Genomic DNA, 20,225 nt, shown 5'->3' with positions numbered 1-20,225 from the left:
AATATTAAGAAAAAGTGTTAAAAGTAATTTTAAATTTTTTAATTAATGGGGTGCCTTATTATATAAATATAATTCTCATTCCAAATTAAGTAGCTTATATAAAGAAAATAATATGATAATTTAAAAAAAAACATTCAAACCATTACATACACTTCTTTTATATATAAAGATTTGATGAATTCTAGTTTTAAAATTAATATTTTTTTAAAATTTTATTTAGAAAAAATACCCATGAATTTTAATATAATAAAATATTACAAAATTCTAAATTAAAATTATGAATTTAAAAATCTAATTGATATCTTCTACTAATCAAACAAAATAATTTTACCCAGCATAAAGGAAAAGAACAAAATAATTTGTATTTGTATTTCATTCGACTTATTTCTCTACAATGTTTAATTTTACAATGAATTTCTTTTTTAAAAAAAAAAAATAGGAAGAAAGGGTAGGAACACTGAAACGGTGTACGCTCCGAGAAAAGCTCACAGAAGTGACTTAGATTCGCCTGTCCCAATGTCCTTGTCTGTGGCCATAGTGCGAATTGAGTGGCACAGTGCGCACCAATCTCCACTGTCTAAGGAGAGATCACACACACACTCTCTCACTCAGATCACATTTCACATACAGTCCAACTCTTTCTCTCTCTCTCTCTCTCTCTCTCTCTCTCTCTTTCCATTTTCTATAACATAAATGCGATCCATTTCTCACAGTTTCCTTTCCGAAGCTACTTAAAATCTTAGCACTCCCTCTCCCTCTATTGTATGCGTATTTTAAAAGGAGCTCCATTTAGAATTAGACCGCCATTTGAATTCCCAATAAGCTACAGTAAGAGGACTGGGAAGGAGAACCCTCTCTCCATTTGGGGAAGTTTGCTTCGAACTGAAGGCTTTCTTCTGGCCCATTTAAGCAAAGGGAATGTGAGCACACTCACCCCCTATATTCGAGGCGGAGTTTGATTGGATCGGATCCGAAACGGTGGAGAAATGGATCCGCCTGCGTTGATGAACGAGGGCTCCTTTTCGAATGCCAATGCGACGTTTAATAACCTGGTTGAGATCTGGCCATTCTCAATGAATGGCGGCGGAGAGCCTGGAGTTGGATTAGGCTTGCGGAGACCGCTTTTTGGTCAGAATTTGGCGTCGTATGGTGACGTTTTGGGTGCCAATATCCGTGAGGTTTCGACTAATGATTCAATGAGTTTGGACCAGAGAGGGAATCAAGGTGACTGCGGTGGCGGTTCTAGGAAGCGGAGAGACGTTGAGGATGATTCGGTTAATAAGGGGGTCTCCACGAGTAGTGTCAACGGCAATGACAATGGCAATGGCGTAATATTTCGTTTCATTTATGCTCTCCCCTATTCTAATTTTAATTGGCTTAAATCTTTAATTAGTTTATTCCGTTATAAGTATTGCACGCAATTTATTTTTATACATCTTTATTAATCTGGTGAGAGTATAAAACTTCGAAGTTTGTTAGTTTCTACAATAACTCGAATTCCATCTAAAAAGGAATGAATCAACCAATATGAAGTTGTAATTCTCATTATGATGTTTTTTTTTTTTATAATTCTTTCTGACATTTTGGCAGTATGATTGTGATGGAAAACGGCTTAAAACTTCAGGAGGATGTAAAGAAGAGAATGGTGAATCCAAAACCGAAACAGAACCAAGTTCAGGCAAGCCTGGAGAGCAAAGTAGTCGGCTACCTGACCCGCCTAAACAGGACTACATCCATGTACGAGCAAGAAGGGGTCAAGCTACTGATAGCCATAGTCTTGCAGAAAGAGTAACTAACCTCATTCCTCTTTAACATCATAATGAAGTTGCCTTAATTTTTTTAATAGCTAAAATTCGAAAATGCTTAGTATGGAATAAATATTAGACACCCCGTCTTTTTCCTCTATTTAGATTATGATACGACTGGACTGGATGAGGGCACCTCAAATTTTCGTTTACTGTAATTCAAAAATAACTGTGGATTGTATAGATATTTTGAATGAGAATTGCTGATTGGAACCGTACGGTGAACAGGCTAGAAGAGAAAAGATAAGTGAAAGGATGAAAATTCTCCAAGACTTGGTCCCCGGTTGTAATAAGGTATGCTGCATTCTTTCACTCAATTGTTATTAAAATTGATTTTCATAATTTCCAAACATATAGTCAGGATTAATTTTAGTAAAAGTTGATGTTTAGGTACTGTTTTTTATGGATATAAATGGATTAGTATGTAGTCGCTGCATGATATTCTTATCAAAATGTTCGTTAAGGTGGGTATTTATTTATTGTTATTATTGTCAAAGGTTATCGGAAAGGCATTGGTTCTGGATGAGATTATTAATTACATCCAATCATTACAGCGTCAGGTTGAGGTATGTTTTATTTTTTATTTTTTTTATCTCTCTAGAACTTAGTAGAGATTTGAAGGATTTGAAACTTTAGCAGTAACAGTTCACTCGAACTGCAGTTCCTATCAATGAAGCTTGAAGCAGTGAATTCAAGAATGACACCTGAAATTGATGTGTTTCCTTCTAAAGATGTAAGTCCTAAGAATACGCTTAACATCTCTGCATATTATGTTTTTGGAAAATTCTAGAGTGCACAGCCTTTTCTTGTTTTCGGTACTGGAATGATTTTCGGTGCAAGTTTTTTTATGATCATGTACATAGTAGTTATTTAGAATATCCTACAAATTTTTAAAAAATTCTGAATAATCTACAATATCGAAAATATGATTCAAACATGTTATCTTCTACATGCATTAGAAAAAACAGTCACGCATGCAACAAACTATTTGAATATTGTTTTCGACACTGTAAACTATTCAAAATTTAATTTTCTGGATGCTCTAAATAATTATAATGTACATAGTCATAAAAAAAATTCACCGAAAATTATACCGCTATCAAAAAACAAGGGAGGGTTCACCGGTATGCCTATTTTTAGAGGGTGTACTCTAGACGTACCCTAGGTTTTTTTTATGTACTTTCACAATACTTTTAGGATATTTGGTATAGGGTTTGGTTTGATGAGAATGTAAAAAAAAAAATCGAGGACTTGGGAGATTTTATTTCTAATTGAGTCTCATTTTTTAGTTTGATTTAAGGTTAATCTTACTATTTTAAACATTGAGATTCACATTTCCTTAATTTAAACCTCCTCTAATTCTACTCCGACAAACTCAAACCTCACATTCTACTCCCACAAATTCAATCCTCACACCAAACACTTTATTACAGTTTTACTCATCAAATATAGTTCCAGTATAATTTTAACTTGTAATAAGATCCTTGCTCTCACTTGACTGTGCTGTAACTTAGAATTTTTGCTTATTTATATGTAAGAAAATCGGATTATATGATTGAATAAGATATGTCAAGGATCCCGTTTCTTTCTCCCTCCACAATACTGTTATAGAGAGTCACATGTCTCTAACGTAATTCTGTTTCATACTCTACTCTGCTTAACCGTTCAGTCTACTCTCACAAATACAATTGTAGTAACTGTTTCATCTTAATGTGTGTTGCAATAGATCAATTTGGCATCACAGTTTGGACAACAAGCATTTGAGGCTGCTGGTATGGCATTTAACTCACAACCTACAAGGGAGTTCAGCCGTGGTTCATCACCGGATTGGTTACACATGCAGGTTGGTGGCGGTTTCGAAAGAACTACATAGTCAAGAAGATCCTCTTCAAATGGTAATAAATGCATTGAAAGACGATGCATCCTCCTGCTGTTGCTGTCAAAAAAGTATGATACCCCATTACTTTAAATCAAAAGAAAAAAAATCTCATTTTCTACTTCAGGCCAGGAGTTGTATCAATGAAGACTGGTAAAGTTAGAGACTGAAATCTTTATTTGTTCAAGTGGTGGAAAATGAACCTTCATCGCTTTATAGCTCCTAGATGGCTACACATTCTTCTCCTCTTATCATATGCCAAGCTTATACTCGTTGGAAGGATTATTATTCTTGTGAAAGAGAAAGTTTCTTGTTCTAGATTTCTGATGTTCACAATACTATGTAAACCTTATTTTGACATTGGATTATTATAAAGCTGATCCTCAATTAAATAAATTTTCTATTAGTTGGGTATTCTACAAGTACTTTGGAACCAAAGTTGACCGTTGAATTTCTTCACCTTCGTTTCAAGTTTTACAGCTGGACTATTGTTGTAATTTCATCAAGAGTTGAAAATTTGAATGAAACTTCTTTTATAAACCTGAGAAAAAGCTCTTATTTACACTATGTTATTATATGAAACCTGGAACCCAATCTTCTTATAAAGGATTCGTACGCAGAATGTAGGTTCTTCAGGAGAAATTTCTTCTCTAGCCACTTTTAACATTATGATACTGGTTGTGCTGTGCCGTACGAACTTCCCGCTTGATTAAAATTACTCCCACTTGATTGGAAGTAGGACATAGTAGCCCAGATCACTCGAAGGAATAGGATCGCCACAAAGGCAGTCCCACCGAGTGTGCAGACAACCTGACATCAAAATCATCACTATTGACTCTCAATTTGCTTCTAGTCCAGCTAAACCAATATAGGAATTATGCGAATTAGAATGAGAGAAGAAACCCTACCAATTGATTGAAAAATCATGTAAAATGTTCTGTAGAAGGAAAGCACAGACTTAAGAACTTTATCAGTACTTGTTATTATGGTAAAACCTTTTGCGATCTTCAGCAATTGTTTGTCACAAAATATCATCAGGTGGGATGAAATGTCTCCCACTTAAAAGCTTGTTGCACTTTTCAAAAAAAAAAAAAAGCTTGTTGCAGCTCACAGAGAAGTTATATAGCAAATGTTCCACATTACCCTAACATGAAAAGCTGGCTATATTCGTTTTGTGGCTGAAGTAGTGAATGGAATCTATTAAAAAGATATAAGCTGATGGAAAAACAATTACCTCAAGAAGAGCTTTAGCAATAGAAAGTGAAGCCAATAGCAGAAGCCCATCAACTGCAAAAGACACCTGTTCCCAACTTCCCATTCATTAATGAGATTAATGAACAAAGAAATAAAGGTAAAGGAAACAAGAGAAATAATATCGTTTTAAAATCTTGGTTGCCTTGCACATGCAAATTAATATACAGCTTTTAAGAAATTAGACCAAAAGAAGGATAAATCCTTTAGGATAATATAAAAATAGCTAAAACAATGGTAAATCTCTTTGGGTACGAATATGCATATTGTCTAAGTATAATCCTAACTTTCTTATAACTCAAAAATTTATTTATAATAATAGTAATAATATGTCCCAAAATCAACAGTATTTTATTTAGGACCAAAATCAAATAGAAAAAGAAATACGAACGCACTGTAATTAGTGTTTGAATTGAATCCATTCTTTCAATACCAGGAATCTCAATATAAACTAATGATAAGGTCACTCACGTAAAGTGGGGAAAAAAAACATTTTGAAGCTACATCATCTGTAGTATACTATTATATGATGAAAGAAAGCCCTTAAAAAAATTACCAATTGGAACGATATGGCAGGAGGCAAAACAGAGCGAGAGGCCTTCTTTGCACGCTTCGAGATTTTCTTGACCATACTTCGAAGAAACCTTATCAACAGATCAACACTGCTCTCCGTTTCATCTTCTTCGTCACTGTCGTCGTTCCCAGCTAGATCATCACTTTCGAAAAAGAAAGCATCGCCGAATATCTCCTGGTTATCTTCACTGGTCGAATTAATGAACTGATACAACAAGTATCTCAGATAGTGAGCGGTGAACTAGTTGTGAATGACAATAGACAGAGAAAGAAACAAAACCTTTCCATGGCGATGAATGCTGATATTGTGGGTTCTGAAAAACGTCTGATTATGGAGAGGGAATGAGGCCTTGGCACTTGGCGTGAGTGAACGTGAGGAGTGGAGGACCTCCGTGGTGGCAGTGGTGGTGGTGATAGTGGAGAACGGGGACGCAAATAATGCGGTGGTGGTTCCGGCCATCTTGGAAAAACTTGGAAATGAAAATATGGCGTCTTTGGGGCTTAAGCTTATCCTGTTTCTTCGAGCATATTTTTGGGCTACATGGCTGAAGGCCCAATAAGACTGGGCTTCAATGGTTGGATTGCAGGCCCATGGACGGGTACGAATAAAGTCTTATTGAAAGGGACAGGACAACAAAGTGGCTTACTGGCTTTTAATGCATTTTTTTCCACAAGTCATGAATGGAGTTCTACATCTACGTCTATATATCTCTATATGCTCGGGGCTACAGTACCGACCCTCCTAAAGACGTGACCATCACGCTCCACATTGGACAACTTCATCAAATAACATTATCTTCTTGGCAGCTTTAGAGAGATTACATTGTGTACTATTTTGTACTCTCTTACCGGCTACTGTAGGTTATACAATTTAAATGATTTATTTATTAAGATGTTGGAGGTTCATTGTGATATTTCACATCAATTAATGAGGGGTGTAAACGTAAATTGGATTCTATTTTCGCACGAGATAAGTTACCTCTGAAGTTGTGTATGTGTTTCGGAACAGATGTTCTTTTTTTTTTTTTTTTTTTGAGATGAGTTACAGAGGAAGAAAAAAAAAACGAGACTCAATTGCCCAAGAAGGCTATGTCTTCAGCGAGAGCCAGGGAAGCCAGCGGAGGGACACTTCCTACCCAGCAGCTAGTTTCTTGATACATCATTGCATATTTGGCTATCATATGAGCCACACTGTTTGTCGATCTGGGAGCAAACCGAACTGAGAGAATTCTCTGGTTTTTTGTCTCCCTCCTAATATCAGACACCAGTAAATCCAGATCACCACTTTCATCCGGTGGTCTGTTGAGCAGTCCGAAGCTATCCCCCCCCCCCCCCCCCCTCTTAAGGTTGAGCCTCTTGCTGAGTTTGATGCCCTGTTGAATGGCCAGCAATTCTACCACAAGGGGTTCATAGGCACAGTTAATAAATGTACAGCTTGAAGCTATTACCTCTCCCAAGCTGTTTCTGATTACCACACCACTGCTACAGCGCCCTTGATTCTTGTTCACTACCGCGTCCACATTGATCATGATCTCCCCCTCGGCAGGAGCAGTCCACTTCTGAGGAGCAGCTTTAGTTTTGACTGAAGGGGCATCTTGGCTCTGGACGAACTCCTCAAGATAGTTGGCCGCCCATTCCACCACCGCTGTGGCCTCCGGGTTCCACTTCCTGAAGGCATCGTTGTTGCGACAATTCCAGCACTGCCAAGCCAAAGTAATAAAGAAGCCAAATTTGTCTTTGGGAAGCTGAAGGGAGATTCTGGACAGGAAAGAGATCGGGTCCTCTAGATTCCTTCTTTTAGTGCTTTTGCTGAAACCCGCCACCTTCCAGACATGTTTATTCCTAGGGCATTGCCAAATTGCGTGGTACCAGTCCTCTCTCTGGCTATAATCCCCACACCTGCAGCACCCCTGATCATTCCTAAGTTTCCTGCAAAACAGAACAATGTTAGTGGGAAGCCACTTGTTGCTTAGCTTCCATAGGAATTGCTTAATTTTATGAGGGACTCTCAAGCTCCACACTTTTTTCCACCAGCTTTCAGTTTCCTTCATGTCTGAGCCTTCTGCCCTTTCTTTCTCACGAATAGCAACTTGGTAGCCGCTGCGCACCGAATAATCACCATTTTGGTTGTAATGCCATATTCTTTTGTCTCTAGAGTCCAGGGGTCCTGGAACAATGCTCAGAATGCTGTCCACATCCTCCTTAGTGAAGATGTTTTTGATGAAATTCTCGTCCCACTCCCCATCAGCTTTCCTCAGGTCGATCACTCTAAGACCCGATGGCAGATCGGGTTTTTCCAGGAAGGTGAACTTCAACGGTCTTGGCAGCCATTTGTCCTCCACAATTCTAACCTCCTTTCCTGATCCGATTCGCCAGCGCGAGCCTGCTTCGATTATTTTCCTCCCCCATAAAAGACTCCGCCAAATGAAGGAGGGGGCAGAACCCATCTTTGCTTGAAGAAAATTACACTCACTGTGGTAACTAAATTTGAGGACTTTGGCAACCAGGGATTTAGGGAATCTCTCTAGTCTCCAACACTGTTTAGCAAGCATCGCTTGATTAAAGAGTTCCATGTCTTTGAACCCTAAGCCTCCTCTAAACTTTCTTTTACACAACTCTTCCCACTTCCACCAATGGATTCTTCTTTTCTTCTCTGTTGAGCCCCACCAGAATTTAGCAGCAATACTATGTATACTGTTTATCAAGTTCAGAAGGAGTCTAAAACAGTTCATAGCATAATTCGGCATTGCCTGCACCACTGCCTTTATCAGGACTTCTTTCCCAGCTGCAGAGAACAAGGATCTTTTCCAGCCCTTTATCTTATTCCATATTCAGTCTTTGATTGATTTAAAGGTTTCCCGCTTTGATCTGCCAACCAACCCCAGAATGCCCAGATACTTCTCAAAATGCTCCGTGATCTTAACCTCAAAGATCTCTGCTATCTCTTTCTTTGTGCCTTCATCAACTTTGCTTCCAAAACAAACTTCTGACTTGCTGAAATTAATCACCTGTCCCGATGCTATAGTGTACCAATGGAGAATGTTTTTCAGAGCTCTACACCCATTCCCATCCGCGTTGAGAAACATGATACTGTCGTCTGCAAAGCACAAATGGGAAACTTTCACCCCTTTCCTACCAAAGCAGATACCCTCTATGAGATTATTCTGTTCAGCTTCCAAGATCAAACCAGAGAGAGCTTCAGCACAGAGCACGAAAATGAAAGGGGAAAGAGGGTCTCCTTGGCGAAGACCACGCTCTGGGGACACGTTTCCTCTGACTTCCCCGTTAAGCAGGAAGGAAAAGGAAACAAAGGTGATGCATCCCATGATTTTCTTCACCCACTCTTCATGATAGCCTATCTTTAACATGAGGTGCTCCACAAATCTCCATTCAATTCTATCATAAGCCTTGGACATATCAAGCTTTAAGGCCATTTTCTTTTCGTTTCCGAAGCGATCCTTTCTCATGCAATGCAACCCTTCGTATCCAATAATTGCATTATCATGTATCATTCTTCCCGTAACGAAAGCACTCTGAGAATTCGAGACAGCCACCGCCAGGGAACTTTTCATGCGTTCCACCAAACATTTCGAAACGATTTTATAGATCACCTTGCAAAAACTTATGGGGCGATACTCCTCAACCTTCTGTGCTTTCGGCACCTTCGGGATTAGCGTGATCAAAGTTTCATTGAGTTGATGGGGAGGGAGATTTTCATTTAAAACTTTCAGGCACACGCTGACAACATCACCCTGAATCGAGCTCCAGAATTTCTGGAAGAAGAGGGCAGGGAGCCCATCGATTCCTGGGGCTTTGATAGGGTTCATACCCTTAATCGCCGAAAAAACGTCCTCTTCAGAGAACAAACCCAGTAGGTTCTCATTCATGGCCTCCGAAATTTTTGGATGAATCCCTCTCAGAGCATCATCCATTATATCGTTAGAGGGATTAGTAGTTTTGAACAAGGTTTGGAAATAATTGACCACAATATTCTCGACTTCCTCCGCTTCACTTTGGAGGGTACCTTCGTTATTAAGCAGACCTCCAATTCTATTCTTCTTCTTTCTCAGCAATGCTTTATGGTGGAAATAACGGGAGTTGCGATCTCCACATTTTAACCAAACCGCTCTACTTCTTTGTCTCCAGTAAACTTCTTTCTTCTCCAACATGCAATTCAAATATTTCTCCTCCGTCTTAAGACGTTGCCAGTTATTGTGGTCCATTGTGATAGATAAATCTTTAATTCTTTTATTAGCTTCGTCAATACTAGAGTTCATCTTCTTCCTCATCTCATGGTTCCATCGCCTCAACTTCTTCTTACACTCCTCTGTCTTCACATTGAATCCGGACGGGCTGTTACACACTACACCATTATTCCACTTGTCCTCGATAATCTGTTTGCACTCAGCCTCTTCACACCAGGCCTCCTTGAAGTGGAATCGGGACCTAATAGTTCCTCTAGTCTCCATACGAGGCCACTCCTCACCAAAGACCGAGACAATGGCCTTATGGTCGGAACCCATCCAGTCAAGATACTGGATTCTAAAGTCCTTGAACGTGTCCATCCACTCCAAGTTGGCCAGAAAACGATCCAGCTTTTCCATAATAAAATTCGTCTTCTAGCCGTTGCACCAAGAGAAGACTTTTTCTCGTTTCGTAATGTCCTCCAAAGCGCAATAGTCCAGGGCACTCTAGAACCTGCTCATGGCCTCTCCATTCCGAGAATTCCCTCCATTCTTCTCCTCCAACGACAGAATTTCGTTAAAATCACCTCCAAGGATCCACGGCCCATGAACAGAATCGGCAAGACGGCGCAGAAGTTCCCAGGTTTGAAAACGTTCTCCAGCAACTGGGTTCCCATACATTCTAGTAAAATGGATACCCCCCTCCTCTTCTTTATGGATCCAAGTATCAATGTGGGATTTTGAAAAGCTACGTATACTGGCCTTCAGGGAGGAATTCCACATCAGCAACAAACCTCCACTCAGCCCGGTTCTATCCACTGAGAAGAAATTGTCAAACCCACACCTGACAGTGACACTTTCTGCTTGATTCCTAGTAAGCTTGCTTTCCATGATGAACATGACATCCGGTTTTAGACGATCACAGTGGGATTTTAGAATGTTGAATGTACAAGGGTTCCCCAACCCCTGCACATTCCAGCAGAAGAGTTTCATTGTGTTCGGCGGCCCTGCTCCACAAGGCACGCCGTCTCATCTTTAGTGATAGGAGCCGAGGAATCCTCCGAGATAGGAAACCTCTCCCCCGATGTAGCCTCTCCTCTTTCTATCATCAATCGTATCCCTTCTCCATTTACCTCCTGCTTCTCAATTGAGTTGGCGACTCATGTCCGTTTGGCTTTGGAGCGAGCCTCTTCCTTGATCGACCTCTTCTTCTTTCCTTTTCCTTGATTCTGACCAGACTGGATACTTGAAATTCCAATATCGAAATTTCCTGGGGCCAGCAGATGAGGAGATGGGGGGATGAATCCGAGCCCATCGATCTTCTTTTTTTCCACTTCTTGTTTCTTGCAATTTCTCCCCTGCCTCTCAGCGTTCCCATCTGTCTCGCCTCTTCTTTTTTTTTCTTTTTTCTATTTTCCGACTTCTCGTCTCGTTCCTTGGTTATTATCTGTTCACATTCTTTTCTGTTGACTCTTTTCCAACCTTTTCTTTGACTCTTCTCCTTTTCCATCTCAAGAGGAGGCACGCATTCTCTTATATTTTCACGTGGCACTTTCTGTCTTTGAGTCGAGCCTGCCGAATCGCCAACCCGAGTCCTAGGGGGCCTTAGGCCCAGCCCAATCGAGGTTTCCTTGGTGACTTCCTGATCAAGATAGGCCGACCCCATGGGCACTGTCTCTAACGCCACCTGTCCCTCCTTCTGTCTAATCATCCGATCTCCACAGAGTTCTCCTGAGCCAGGCACTTGTCCCTTGGACAAGTCTTTCATAGTTTCCGTATCAAATTTCCCGCCTTTATTCCTTTCTTTCCAGTGGTCCAACGCAGAAACTGCCGTCTGTGGCTGGGGTTTCTCTTTCCCCGAAGAAAGTTGAGGCGCTCCATGCACGACGGACCCACTAGCTTTCCCATCAGCTACCTCCACCCCTTGATCTTTCCCTTCTTGCATTGCTCCTCCGGCCGCCATTGATTCCGTCCTCCTTTCTCCAACGACTAATTTTTGTTCCTTCATGTTGCTGAAGCAGTTCTTCCGATCATCATTTGTATTTAGCCAACTTCCGTACAGGGGCACCATTCCTCCATTCAGTTCTTGCACCATGACTTGCTCACTACTGCACGAATTTTTGTGATGGCCCCATCGACCACAGGAGAAACAGAGTAGGGGCAGGTAGTCGAATTTAAACTGCACCCAGTGTTTCCCTCCTTCTACTGGTATATATCTCCCAACAAAGGCTACCTTGTTTATGTGGTATTTAATCTTCACTCTCACCTCCTGCTTCATCATGATCATCCGGGGATCATCCCATTTTATATCTAGCACCGTCCCCGCCATACCTCCCAGCTTACTTATATTATTTTTTGTTAAGGCCTTCAGATGGATGCCTGTCATTCTAACCCAGCACTCAAAGTGCTCCAGACGAGCCTCTTTCCAAAAGCCAGAGGCTGGCCATGACTCGACTAACAGGATGCCACCTTTAAAGGACCAGGGGGATCTACTGATGATCCTCTTCTTTAGTCGTTCCTCCTCAAAAGTGAAGCCCACGATCGAGCTCTCTTCTCCCTGTTCCAGGACTTTCACATTCCATCCCACCTTAGTCTCCCAAATTCTTCCAAAGATAGTTCGTAAGAAGCTCTCCTTACATTTTCTCCGTGCTATCACTCTCCCGACCACTGACATTTTTCCCATGAGGTCCCCAGGATCAATAGTCTCCCAATCCTCCTCATTGTCCTTGACCGACAGTGAGACTATTTTGCTGAGGATATCTTCCAAATCCACCTGTGAATCCTCGTGCGTCTCCATCCGAAAAGAGAAACTAGCTGAAACCTTAGTAAGACCAAAGAAACAGAAAGGTCAAGAGATGACCACCCAGAGAGAATAGTCACGTAGGACCACCTTTTGAAGTTTAGACAAAAACATTTAAGAACTCGTTCCGAACAGATGTTCATGAATGGATATCACTCATAATGACTAGGTTCATTCAATTTTTTTTAAAATTGAAGAGCTTAAGCAAGACATTATTTTTACGTGTCTAGAATTTTTTAATGTTACATGCAATATGTAATGTCTACAAACATAAATAAAGTAAATATTTGATTTATAAATTATTTTTTATATGACAAAAAATAATGATTTAAGGTGCCCATAATTTTTGCATGGTCCATGCAATACATAATAGGCATAAATTTGATGAAGCAATGTTTTTTTTAAGGTTTCACTTAGGAGTGATTTTGATTTACAGTATAATTATATACCAAATAAGATTACGTGCCCAGAATACTTACACGACTCATGGAATATATAGGAGTTATTTTTCTCGTTTATAATAAAAAAAATTATTAAGCTTGAATGGTATAACAAAATCTTATCTAAATTAAAGAAATATATATTAAATACTATACTAAAATATTAAAATATTAAGATGAACTCCACTAAAGCAAGACCACAGTCGGTTACAACACAAAATACATTTCAATAATTAGGAGTCTGCATATAGGGTGACTAATCCCGTATTTGGAACCAGCTAAATTAAATGGAGTGTCAAACAAATATTCTTTTTTGGACCAACTAAGTTATATATGAATGACTAATAATAAAACAGATATTCTATTTTGACCATATTAAGAAGAAATTAAAGATAGTGAAAGAAGCGAAGTCTTCTATTTTGCTCACCAACGAAGCTAGTTACTTTGAGGGATCATGTTTTAAAGAAGTCGGTTCAAAATACCAATACCATTTTGTGCCATCCTAAGCTTGGTTGAATATTGGCTTATAAACTACATATATAATTCTCTTAACAAACTCAAACAATGTAATAAAGTCCACGAACACGTGTTAGGAAGCAAGCATAGTACAATATTAAATTTAAGTACTTTATAGTTTGATAAACATACATTACATAACCCACAAACATATAAAATAATGCAATTATAAGATGTCCAATAATGATGGTTAGTAAACTTGAAAATAAGCACTCAATTAATAGAACTTTACATACCAGAGTCATAGGAGTGGAAGGAGTCTTGACTTGAATCATCATACAAAAAGCTACTGGACTAGTTATGCTAAGTGGATCCACCCCTGCTTAAGCGTCAAGGTCATCAACTAGATGATGCAATCCATTGTTGCACAAGTATTGTTGTTTGTAGGGGCATTTGCAATAATCATGGTATGGATCCTTACATTTCCTACATTTCCTTTCTTTCTTCCCTTTTTTAGTATTTTTGTTTCTGTCACTTGGACTACCTTGTTGACCTCCCATGCCTTTGGTTTTCACAATGACTGGATCTTTGACAATGTTTGGGTTGTGTTGATGTCCCTGAGATGGTTGCAGTGCTTCTCCATCTTGTTATGAGCTTTGATCGAATGCATCCTTACAATATGCAGTGAGGTGTGCTATCTCATTTTTTACATATGCAAACGAGTTGTCCAACTTTGACGCATAAAAATTCAACATGTTGGCATCATAATTGAGGGCGCCATACCTTGCCATTTGTACGAGCTCATCTTGCTCACTGGAGACAAATTTGTTGCTCGTTGTCGGCACTATAGCCTTTGCATTTTTTGTCCAACGCTTCAAAATTAACGAGGAAGGTAGAAGCATTATGTTCATGTGTTTTATGCTTGCCCATATATGCTTGCATGGAAAACCGTATGTCTCAAATAATAAGCAATCACAATTGAAGTGGTTGTTAATCTTGTAGTATCGTACCTTGTAGTGTATTTGCCCATGTTGAAACCTAGCAAGGCTAAGAAGGAGGCGATCCTCATGGTCCTCTCGATTGAAAATTACATATGCACTCTCTTTTTGTATTTGTTCTGCAACTTTTTGGTATATGTTTCGAGTGTATATTTCAGCCGCATTTTTGAAGTAAGGCCTCACCGGATCTGAGAGTGGTGGCAGTTGAGGAAAAGTGTGTCTGCTTATGTAGGTCTTTTGAGCTTCAGTATGGCACAACTTCATGCAAGTCAGATCAATGCATGAGATGAATTCTCGTTAAGGATAACAAGCTAGGAGGAATTTCTTCAAGGATGAGTTCATTGACTCGTTCCTCTATGTTGTTCTCATTCCACTACAAAAATGACCCCTTACAAATGCTTCTCCCCATGCGTGCCTATCATTATAAGTTTTCACGCACCAATCATTTTCATGTAGATCATACTCATCAATTAGATCTTTCCATCTCATCTCAAATTCTTCTTCAGACATGTACTTGTACATTAGCCTAGTGAAGCGTCTCTTAAAAGCATGATCATGAACATGTTTGAATACATTGTTACATATATGCCATGTACAGGAATGATGGATTGCTCCTGGAAACATCAAATCAATAGCGGACTTCATGGCTAGATCACAATCTGTTATCACAACCAAGGGTGTCTTATTATTCATACACTTGAGGAACTTTGTCAACATCCAACAGTATGTCGGAACGCTTTCATCAAGTAGGAGGCCTAGTCCAAATACGCAACTACCAAAGTGATGGTTAACACCAAGTAGTATAATAAGAGACTTGTTGTACTTGTCAGTTTTGTAGGTGGTGTCAATGGCAAGTACTTCTCCAAAAGCAGCGTAATCTCAGTGAGAGTATCCATATGCCCATAATAAATTGGACAATCTATTTTCTCCATCACATTGATATTCCACGAACTGATGCAGGTCCTTTCTGATTGCACAATCGAGATATCCAAGAGCCTCTTCAGCGTCTATTTCCATGCTCTCCAATCATCTTTGATTGGCAACAAGATTGTAAACATCTTTCAATTGATAAGGGAAATTTTCATAGCCTCCAGCTTGTAGTGCGACATGTGCCATTATGTTAGATATCTTGATGCCCACTTTGCTCATAGTTCTTACTTGGGTAACCATTGCATCTGGGACAACACGGTTTGACCTCAAGAAATTCATTTATGAAATTGTGGCGGTTTCATGGTTGTGTTGTGTCACAAATTATTTCGCAACATAGCATGTCCTGTCCCTTGAACACACTACCCTAAATGCCACCTGACAATCAGTTCTTGTGACAGCCCTAGGTCTCCATTGTCTTTCAGGCATATCAATAAACTTTGCTCTCCTAAACCCTTCATTGGAGCAAACCCACATCCTCATCGTGACAATGTCTTCCACACGCTTTACATCATCTTTTCGGACACTGAAGCCCATATACCAGGCATATGTTCTATAAAAATATTCTCACTGATCTAATGATGCCAATTTTTTTCCAACTACATCATTTGTAGAAATATCATAAAGCTTTGTTTGTATCCCTAAGGCTTCAAGTATTGGTGGCCACTCAGGTGACGAAAAAGGATCTACGTCACTCATTGTAACAGCTACAGGGAGATATAATGGAAACAACAGTGAGTTATAATGGAGATTTTATTAGTAATTGATGGCTTGATTTCATTTAGTGTTGAATTTAAAAAAAAAATCTATTATTATAATAAATAATTAAATGAAGTGAAGTTTTAAGTAAAATAGTCAAACTAAAACCACCGACTTAAGCACATATAAACACTTATCAATCATTTTGAGAACTAGAGAAAATGAAAGCTATGTAGAAACTATAAAAACCATACCACGTAACCTAATAAGTTTAGTAGGAAAGAACAAATAATAGGACAGAGACAATGGAGTTTGGTACTAAATAATATGAGCAATATTAATATGTATTTCACTACTAACAAGTGAAAGAGGTCCCCATGATAATGATCTTAGTTTTGAAAGGGATAGGGATCATTGCTTTGTGACGTTGATATATGCACAAGTAAATATATTATGTGGGGTAGACTAAAAGTGCTCTTGCTGTTAGATTATAGGGTGGAATAAATGAGTGTATGTCTTTCCATATTAATTTTTAGTTCACAATAATAGCTACTAATTATCTTTGCATATTTCATAATGTCCAAATAGGCATTGCCATAGGGAAAAAATATATATCCAAATAAAAAGAAAATTTCTATAAAAATTGTTTACTAGTGGAGAGCATCTTCACTAACCTTTTTTGTTTGGCCAAAGTGTTCTTGGGGACACTTCTTCAATGGTTTTCATGTTGTGAGATGCTCAATCATTTTCCCTTAGATGATAGCTTGGAGAGAAAGTGAGTTCCTTTTGTTTTACTCCACCGTGTGTAGTTATTTGGTAGTCATTTGGTAGGTAAATTTAATCAATGTGTGAGTACAACATATTCATTTCTAATCCAACCAACAAATCAATTTTGGAATGATTTTTAATTTTATTAACAACTTCAATATTTTTTGGATAATTTTTTTTCAAATTAGGTAATGATATGCAACATTTTAATTGAATTGGGCCAATACTTGAAATGTTTGTTTTGATGGCCTAACTGTTGGTATTACAAGTAATGTCTGAATGGATTAATAATGTTGCATTTTTTAGTTCATAATTTTCAAAGTTAATGAAGAAAAAAATATAATAAGTAACATATTCTTTAATTATGAAGCTTCTTATTTGATCATTCATGTGCACCCTTCAAAAATATCCAAAAAATTATAGGTATCCAAAAAAATGTTCGATGTAGTGCACTATACGGTTCATTTAGATGTTATCTAAATAATATATGTGTTTGCAAAAATATTCCATTCTTTGATTAAATTAAATTAACACAAACTCAAACTGAAATAGAAATTAATTAATGAAGTGATATGGATAATAAGTGAGTACATTTCTTTCATTAAAAAAAAGGATACATTCAACACAAATCTTGGTACTCACTCTAGGTTAAAAATAAAACTGTTATTTAGAATAGTGAGTGCTTCACTCTTTGTAGAGTCCAAGAACTTTACTTAGCTAGTTAGATAGTAGTATAATAGTAATAGTAGTAGTATTTTTATGACTGTGGATTTTGGTTCAAACTGGGATTTAATTGGACACTCATAGTAGCACTTGTAGATTTTCTAAGTTTAACCTATAGTTTAAGAATATTGATTTTAACCTAAGGTTTGATTAATATGACCGATATTGATGATGATATTTATTATATTACAAGGTTTAGATAGACCCAATAAGATAGTAGCACTTGTCATGTATATGTTTAATGATAATTAACTATTTTTTAGGAATAAGTTTATTAAGATTAATATTTGAATATCCTAGGGTCTGTAAGCAGCTTTGAAAACGTTAGAGGACTTAGTCAAGGCTGTTTACTCAATTAAAATTAGGTTGAAAATGTGCAATTTCATGATTAAATATTCAGCGTATGCCGATATATCGCAGCTATAGAGGGCGATATGTCACAGTACGAGGATACGAAAAACACGAAACTTCGCACGATCACCTTGGGCATGCTGGCCCAGGCGATATATCGCCTACAAGGGGCGATATATCGGCTCCTTAGTATATTTTTTGAAAGTTTTTGAAAATGTTCCCATTCTTAATCTTTAACCTCTTGATAAGTCCAGCATCTTTTTGACCGAGTCTTCAGCCTCTACTGAACGATAATTCAAATATTTTTCACTTAAAAAGCCATTATTTTTATTCAAGTTAAATGAAGATCTTTTCATCCTTAAACTCTATAAATAGGACCTAGTACCCAGCCATTTATTCATTCATCAAGCTAAGTTCAGAGGCTACAAGTTGCTAGGTTATTATTGAGAGTGTAAACACTTGGGTTGGGATTATAAGCGTAATCATTATAAGCTTACCAAACACTTGGGAAGTAAGGTTTATAGCACATTTTGGTTCAAGGTTTAGATTGGTCATAGAAGCCTTCAAGGTATTCCAAAACTCTAGTCCATTTCTGTATTGCTTTCCTTAAAATTCTTATAGTTTTCTACTCAACATCCTAACTCTATTCTTTATTCTTGGTTAGGAAATCTAAGATCTTGAACATAAGGTTTTTGGTAAGTATATTCTTGATGGTATAGTTCGTCCATTTTTCTCATTACTTTTCTTCAATATACTCACCCTGTCATAAATGGTTTTTAGGAGTATTCCAAGGTCCCAAACCTGTTCTCATATCCCGGTAATTTTGGTAAGGAAAATAGGATAGGATTTATGTGTTATGTTATATGATTTATATGTTATGATAAATGTTATCTTATGATTATGTGTTATGTAACATGCTATAATATGTATAATTGTAGACTTGGGCATATGACCCGTACAACTAACAATCCCCAATAAATTATGGGCATATGACTTGCTTAGCTAGCAAGCCCCACTAATCTAATGGGCATATGACTTGTTTAGTTTATGGGAACCCAAGTAATAATGGCCATTATAGTATATGTGACATATGTTATGATACAGTTTAGTATATGTTGATATGAATATGATGTATATGATTTATGTGTTAGGTTTTCCTTACTGGGCATTAGGCTCACTCCTTTATGTTTATATGTGCAGGAAAATAGCTTTGGTGGCGGGAAAGGTTCTTGGATGCTTGGGGATGTGTATTGAAACGGAATGGAATCAAAGGGCCGAGAGTTCGATTCAAGGATGACGTTTCTTTACTTATGGTTTATATGTATTTTTCCGCACTTTATTATGTAATCCATTTTATTTACAATTATGTTATGTTTTTCTTTTAAAACAATGGGATCTCATATCCTACTTTGAAATTTTATGTAGTTTAACACTTGTTTTTTTTAAGTATTAATGAAGTGATGATTATTTCACTTGTAAGTTTTATTAAAAATTAGTGTCTATGTATAGTTGTCGTTAATAGTCCAAAGTCTAGAGTAGTTGGGTCATTACACTCTTCATCTGAAGTTCCCACCATAATCTCATCCAAAGTGAATTTAGTTTTCACACCCATGGCAGCATTAGCTTCGTCGAACAAGTAGGAGAACATCTGGTCTAATTGTTTTTGTGCATCTTCAAGCTCTCTAGTTGCTCTGTGAATTACTTCTGAAGCACTCTTCATTTTTTCCGTACAAACTTGACCAATTTCATCCAACTTCTTCATTGCTTCTTCATTTTTTTGACAATCGAAACATAGCTTAGTTGTAGGTGGTATCCTCTCTTTCTCAATAAGCTCCACTTCGATTTCTTTCGACATCTTTTACACACGTTTCTTGTCTTCAAAATCTTGTTGATCTCCTTCAAAATGATATCCACCTAAATTGTGATGAGTAGCCTCGATGTGGGTCTTTCTTTTAATACTCCAAAAAAGATATATGTAATAACTATTTTTTCAAAAGTTATTAAATAAACCCTAGAAGGTAGGTTGTGTTTTGTAGAAAGCCACATATGTGGTTCCTTGTAAGGCATACAGATTAGGGTATTCTAACAAGTAAATGGGCTAGTTGTTAGTAATACAAGTAGAAAGTGAATAAAGTTCTTACTTATTACAAGAATAATTTAAAAATAGCACTCTTGCATGTTTAACCTATATTAAATTTAGTCATATCAATTTTTGTCCTATATGCATAAAGTCCCAGTTTTTTGTCCTTTGGTTACTTTCCATATTCAATAAAAAATATATATATATTATGAAAATAGAAATGTGAAGGCTCATTAATAACGTAAACTTTCTTAATACTATACGTGGAAGATGATCTCTTGTCTTTCCATATAT

At 37.7% G+C, this 20,225-nt stretch overlaps 2 protein-coding genes across 7 annotated transcripts; one reads left to right on the top strand and one right to left on the bottom strand.

Annotated features, from left to right (window-relative positions):
• The first annotated feature begins 563 nt into the window (after positions 1–563).
• LOC133823158 (transcription factor BHLH094) lies at positions 564–4,087 on the top strand. The gene is made up of 6 exons (XM_062255761.1): positions 564–1,328; positions 1,591–1,788; positions 2,034–2,099; positions 2,303–2,371; positions 2,467–2,538; positions 3,532–4,087. Exons 1-6 carry the CDS (start codon positions 987–989, stop codon positions 3,676–3,678), a joined length of 894 nt encoding a protein of 297 aa, XP_062111745.1. The 5' UTR covers positions 564–986; the 3' UTR covers positions 3,679–4,087.
• Positions 3,322–6,139, bottom strand: LOC133823159 (protein SHORT HYPOCOTYL IN WHITE LIGHT 1). 6 transcript variants are annotated; one of them, XR_009888165.1, is made up of 5 exons: positions 5,786–6,139; positions 5,489–5,710; positions 4,916–4,981; positions 4,298–4,491; positions 3,322–3,741 (listed from the first exon to the last, which is right to left on the bottom strand). XR_009888165.1 is itself a non-coding variant. In XM_062255763.1 (4 exons), exons 1-4 carry the CDS (start codon positions 5,963–5,965, stop codon positions 3,694–3,696), a joined length of 516 nt encoding a protein of 171 aa, XP_062111747.1. In that variant the 5' UTR covers positions 5,966–6,139; the 3' UTR covers positions 3,322–3,693. The 6 variants fall into 6 exon arrangements, 4 of the variants coding, with proteins under 4 accessions (XP_062111747.1, XP_062111748.1, XP_062111746.1 ...); XR_009888166.1 differs by having other exon boundaries at positions 3,322–3,735; XM_062255763.1 differs by lacking the exon at positions 4,298–4,491.
• Positions 6,140–20,225: the final 14,086 nt, after the last annotated feature.

The sequence above is a fragment of the Humulus lupulus genome, chromosome 3, assembly GCF_963169125.1.
Source record: "Humulus lupulus chromosome 3, drHumLupu1.1, whole genome shotgun sequence".
In the NCBI taxonomy this organism is placed as follows: domain Eukaryota; kingdom Viridiplantae; phylum Streptophyta; class Magnoliopsida; order Rosales; family Cannabaceae; genus Humulus; species Humulus lupulus.
The sequence above is the reverse complement of the archived record's forward strand: the minus strand, read 5'-3'. Positions and strand labels throughout refer to the sequence as shown.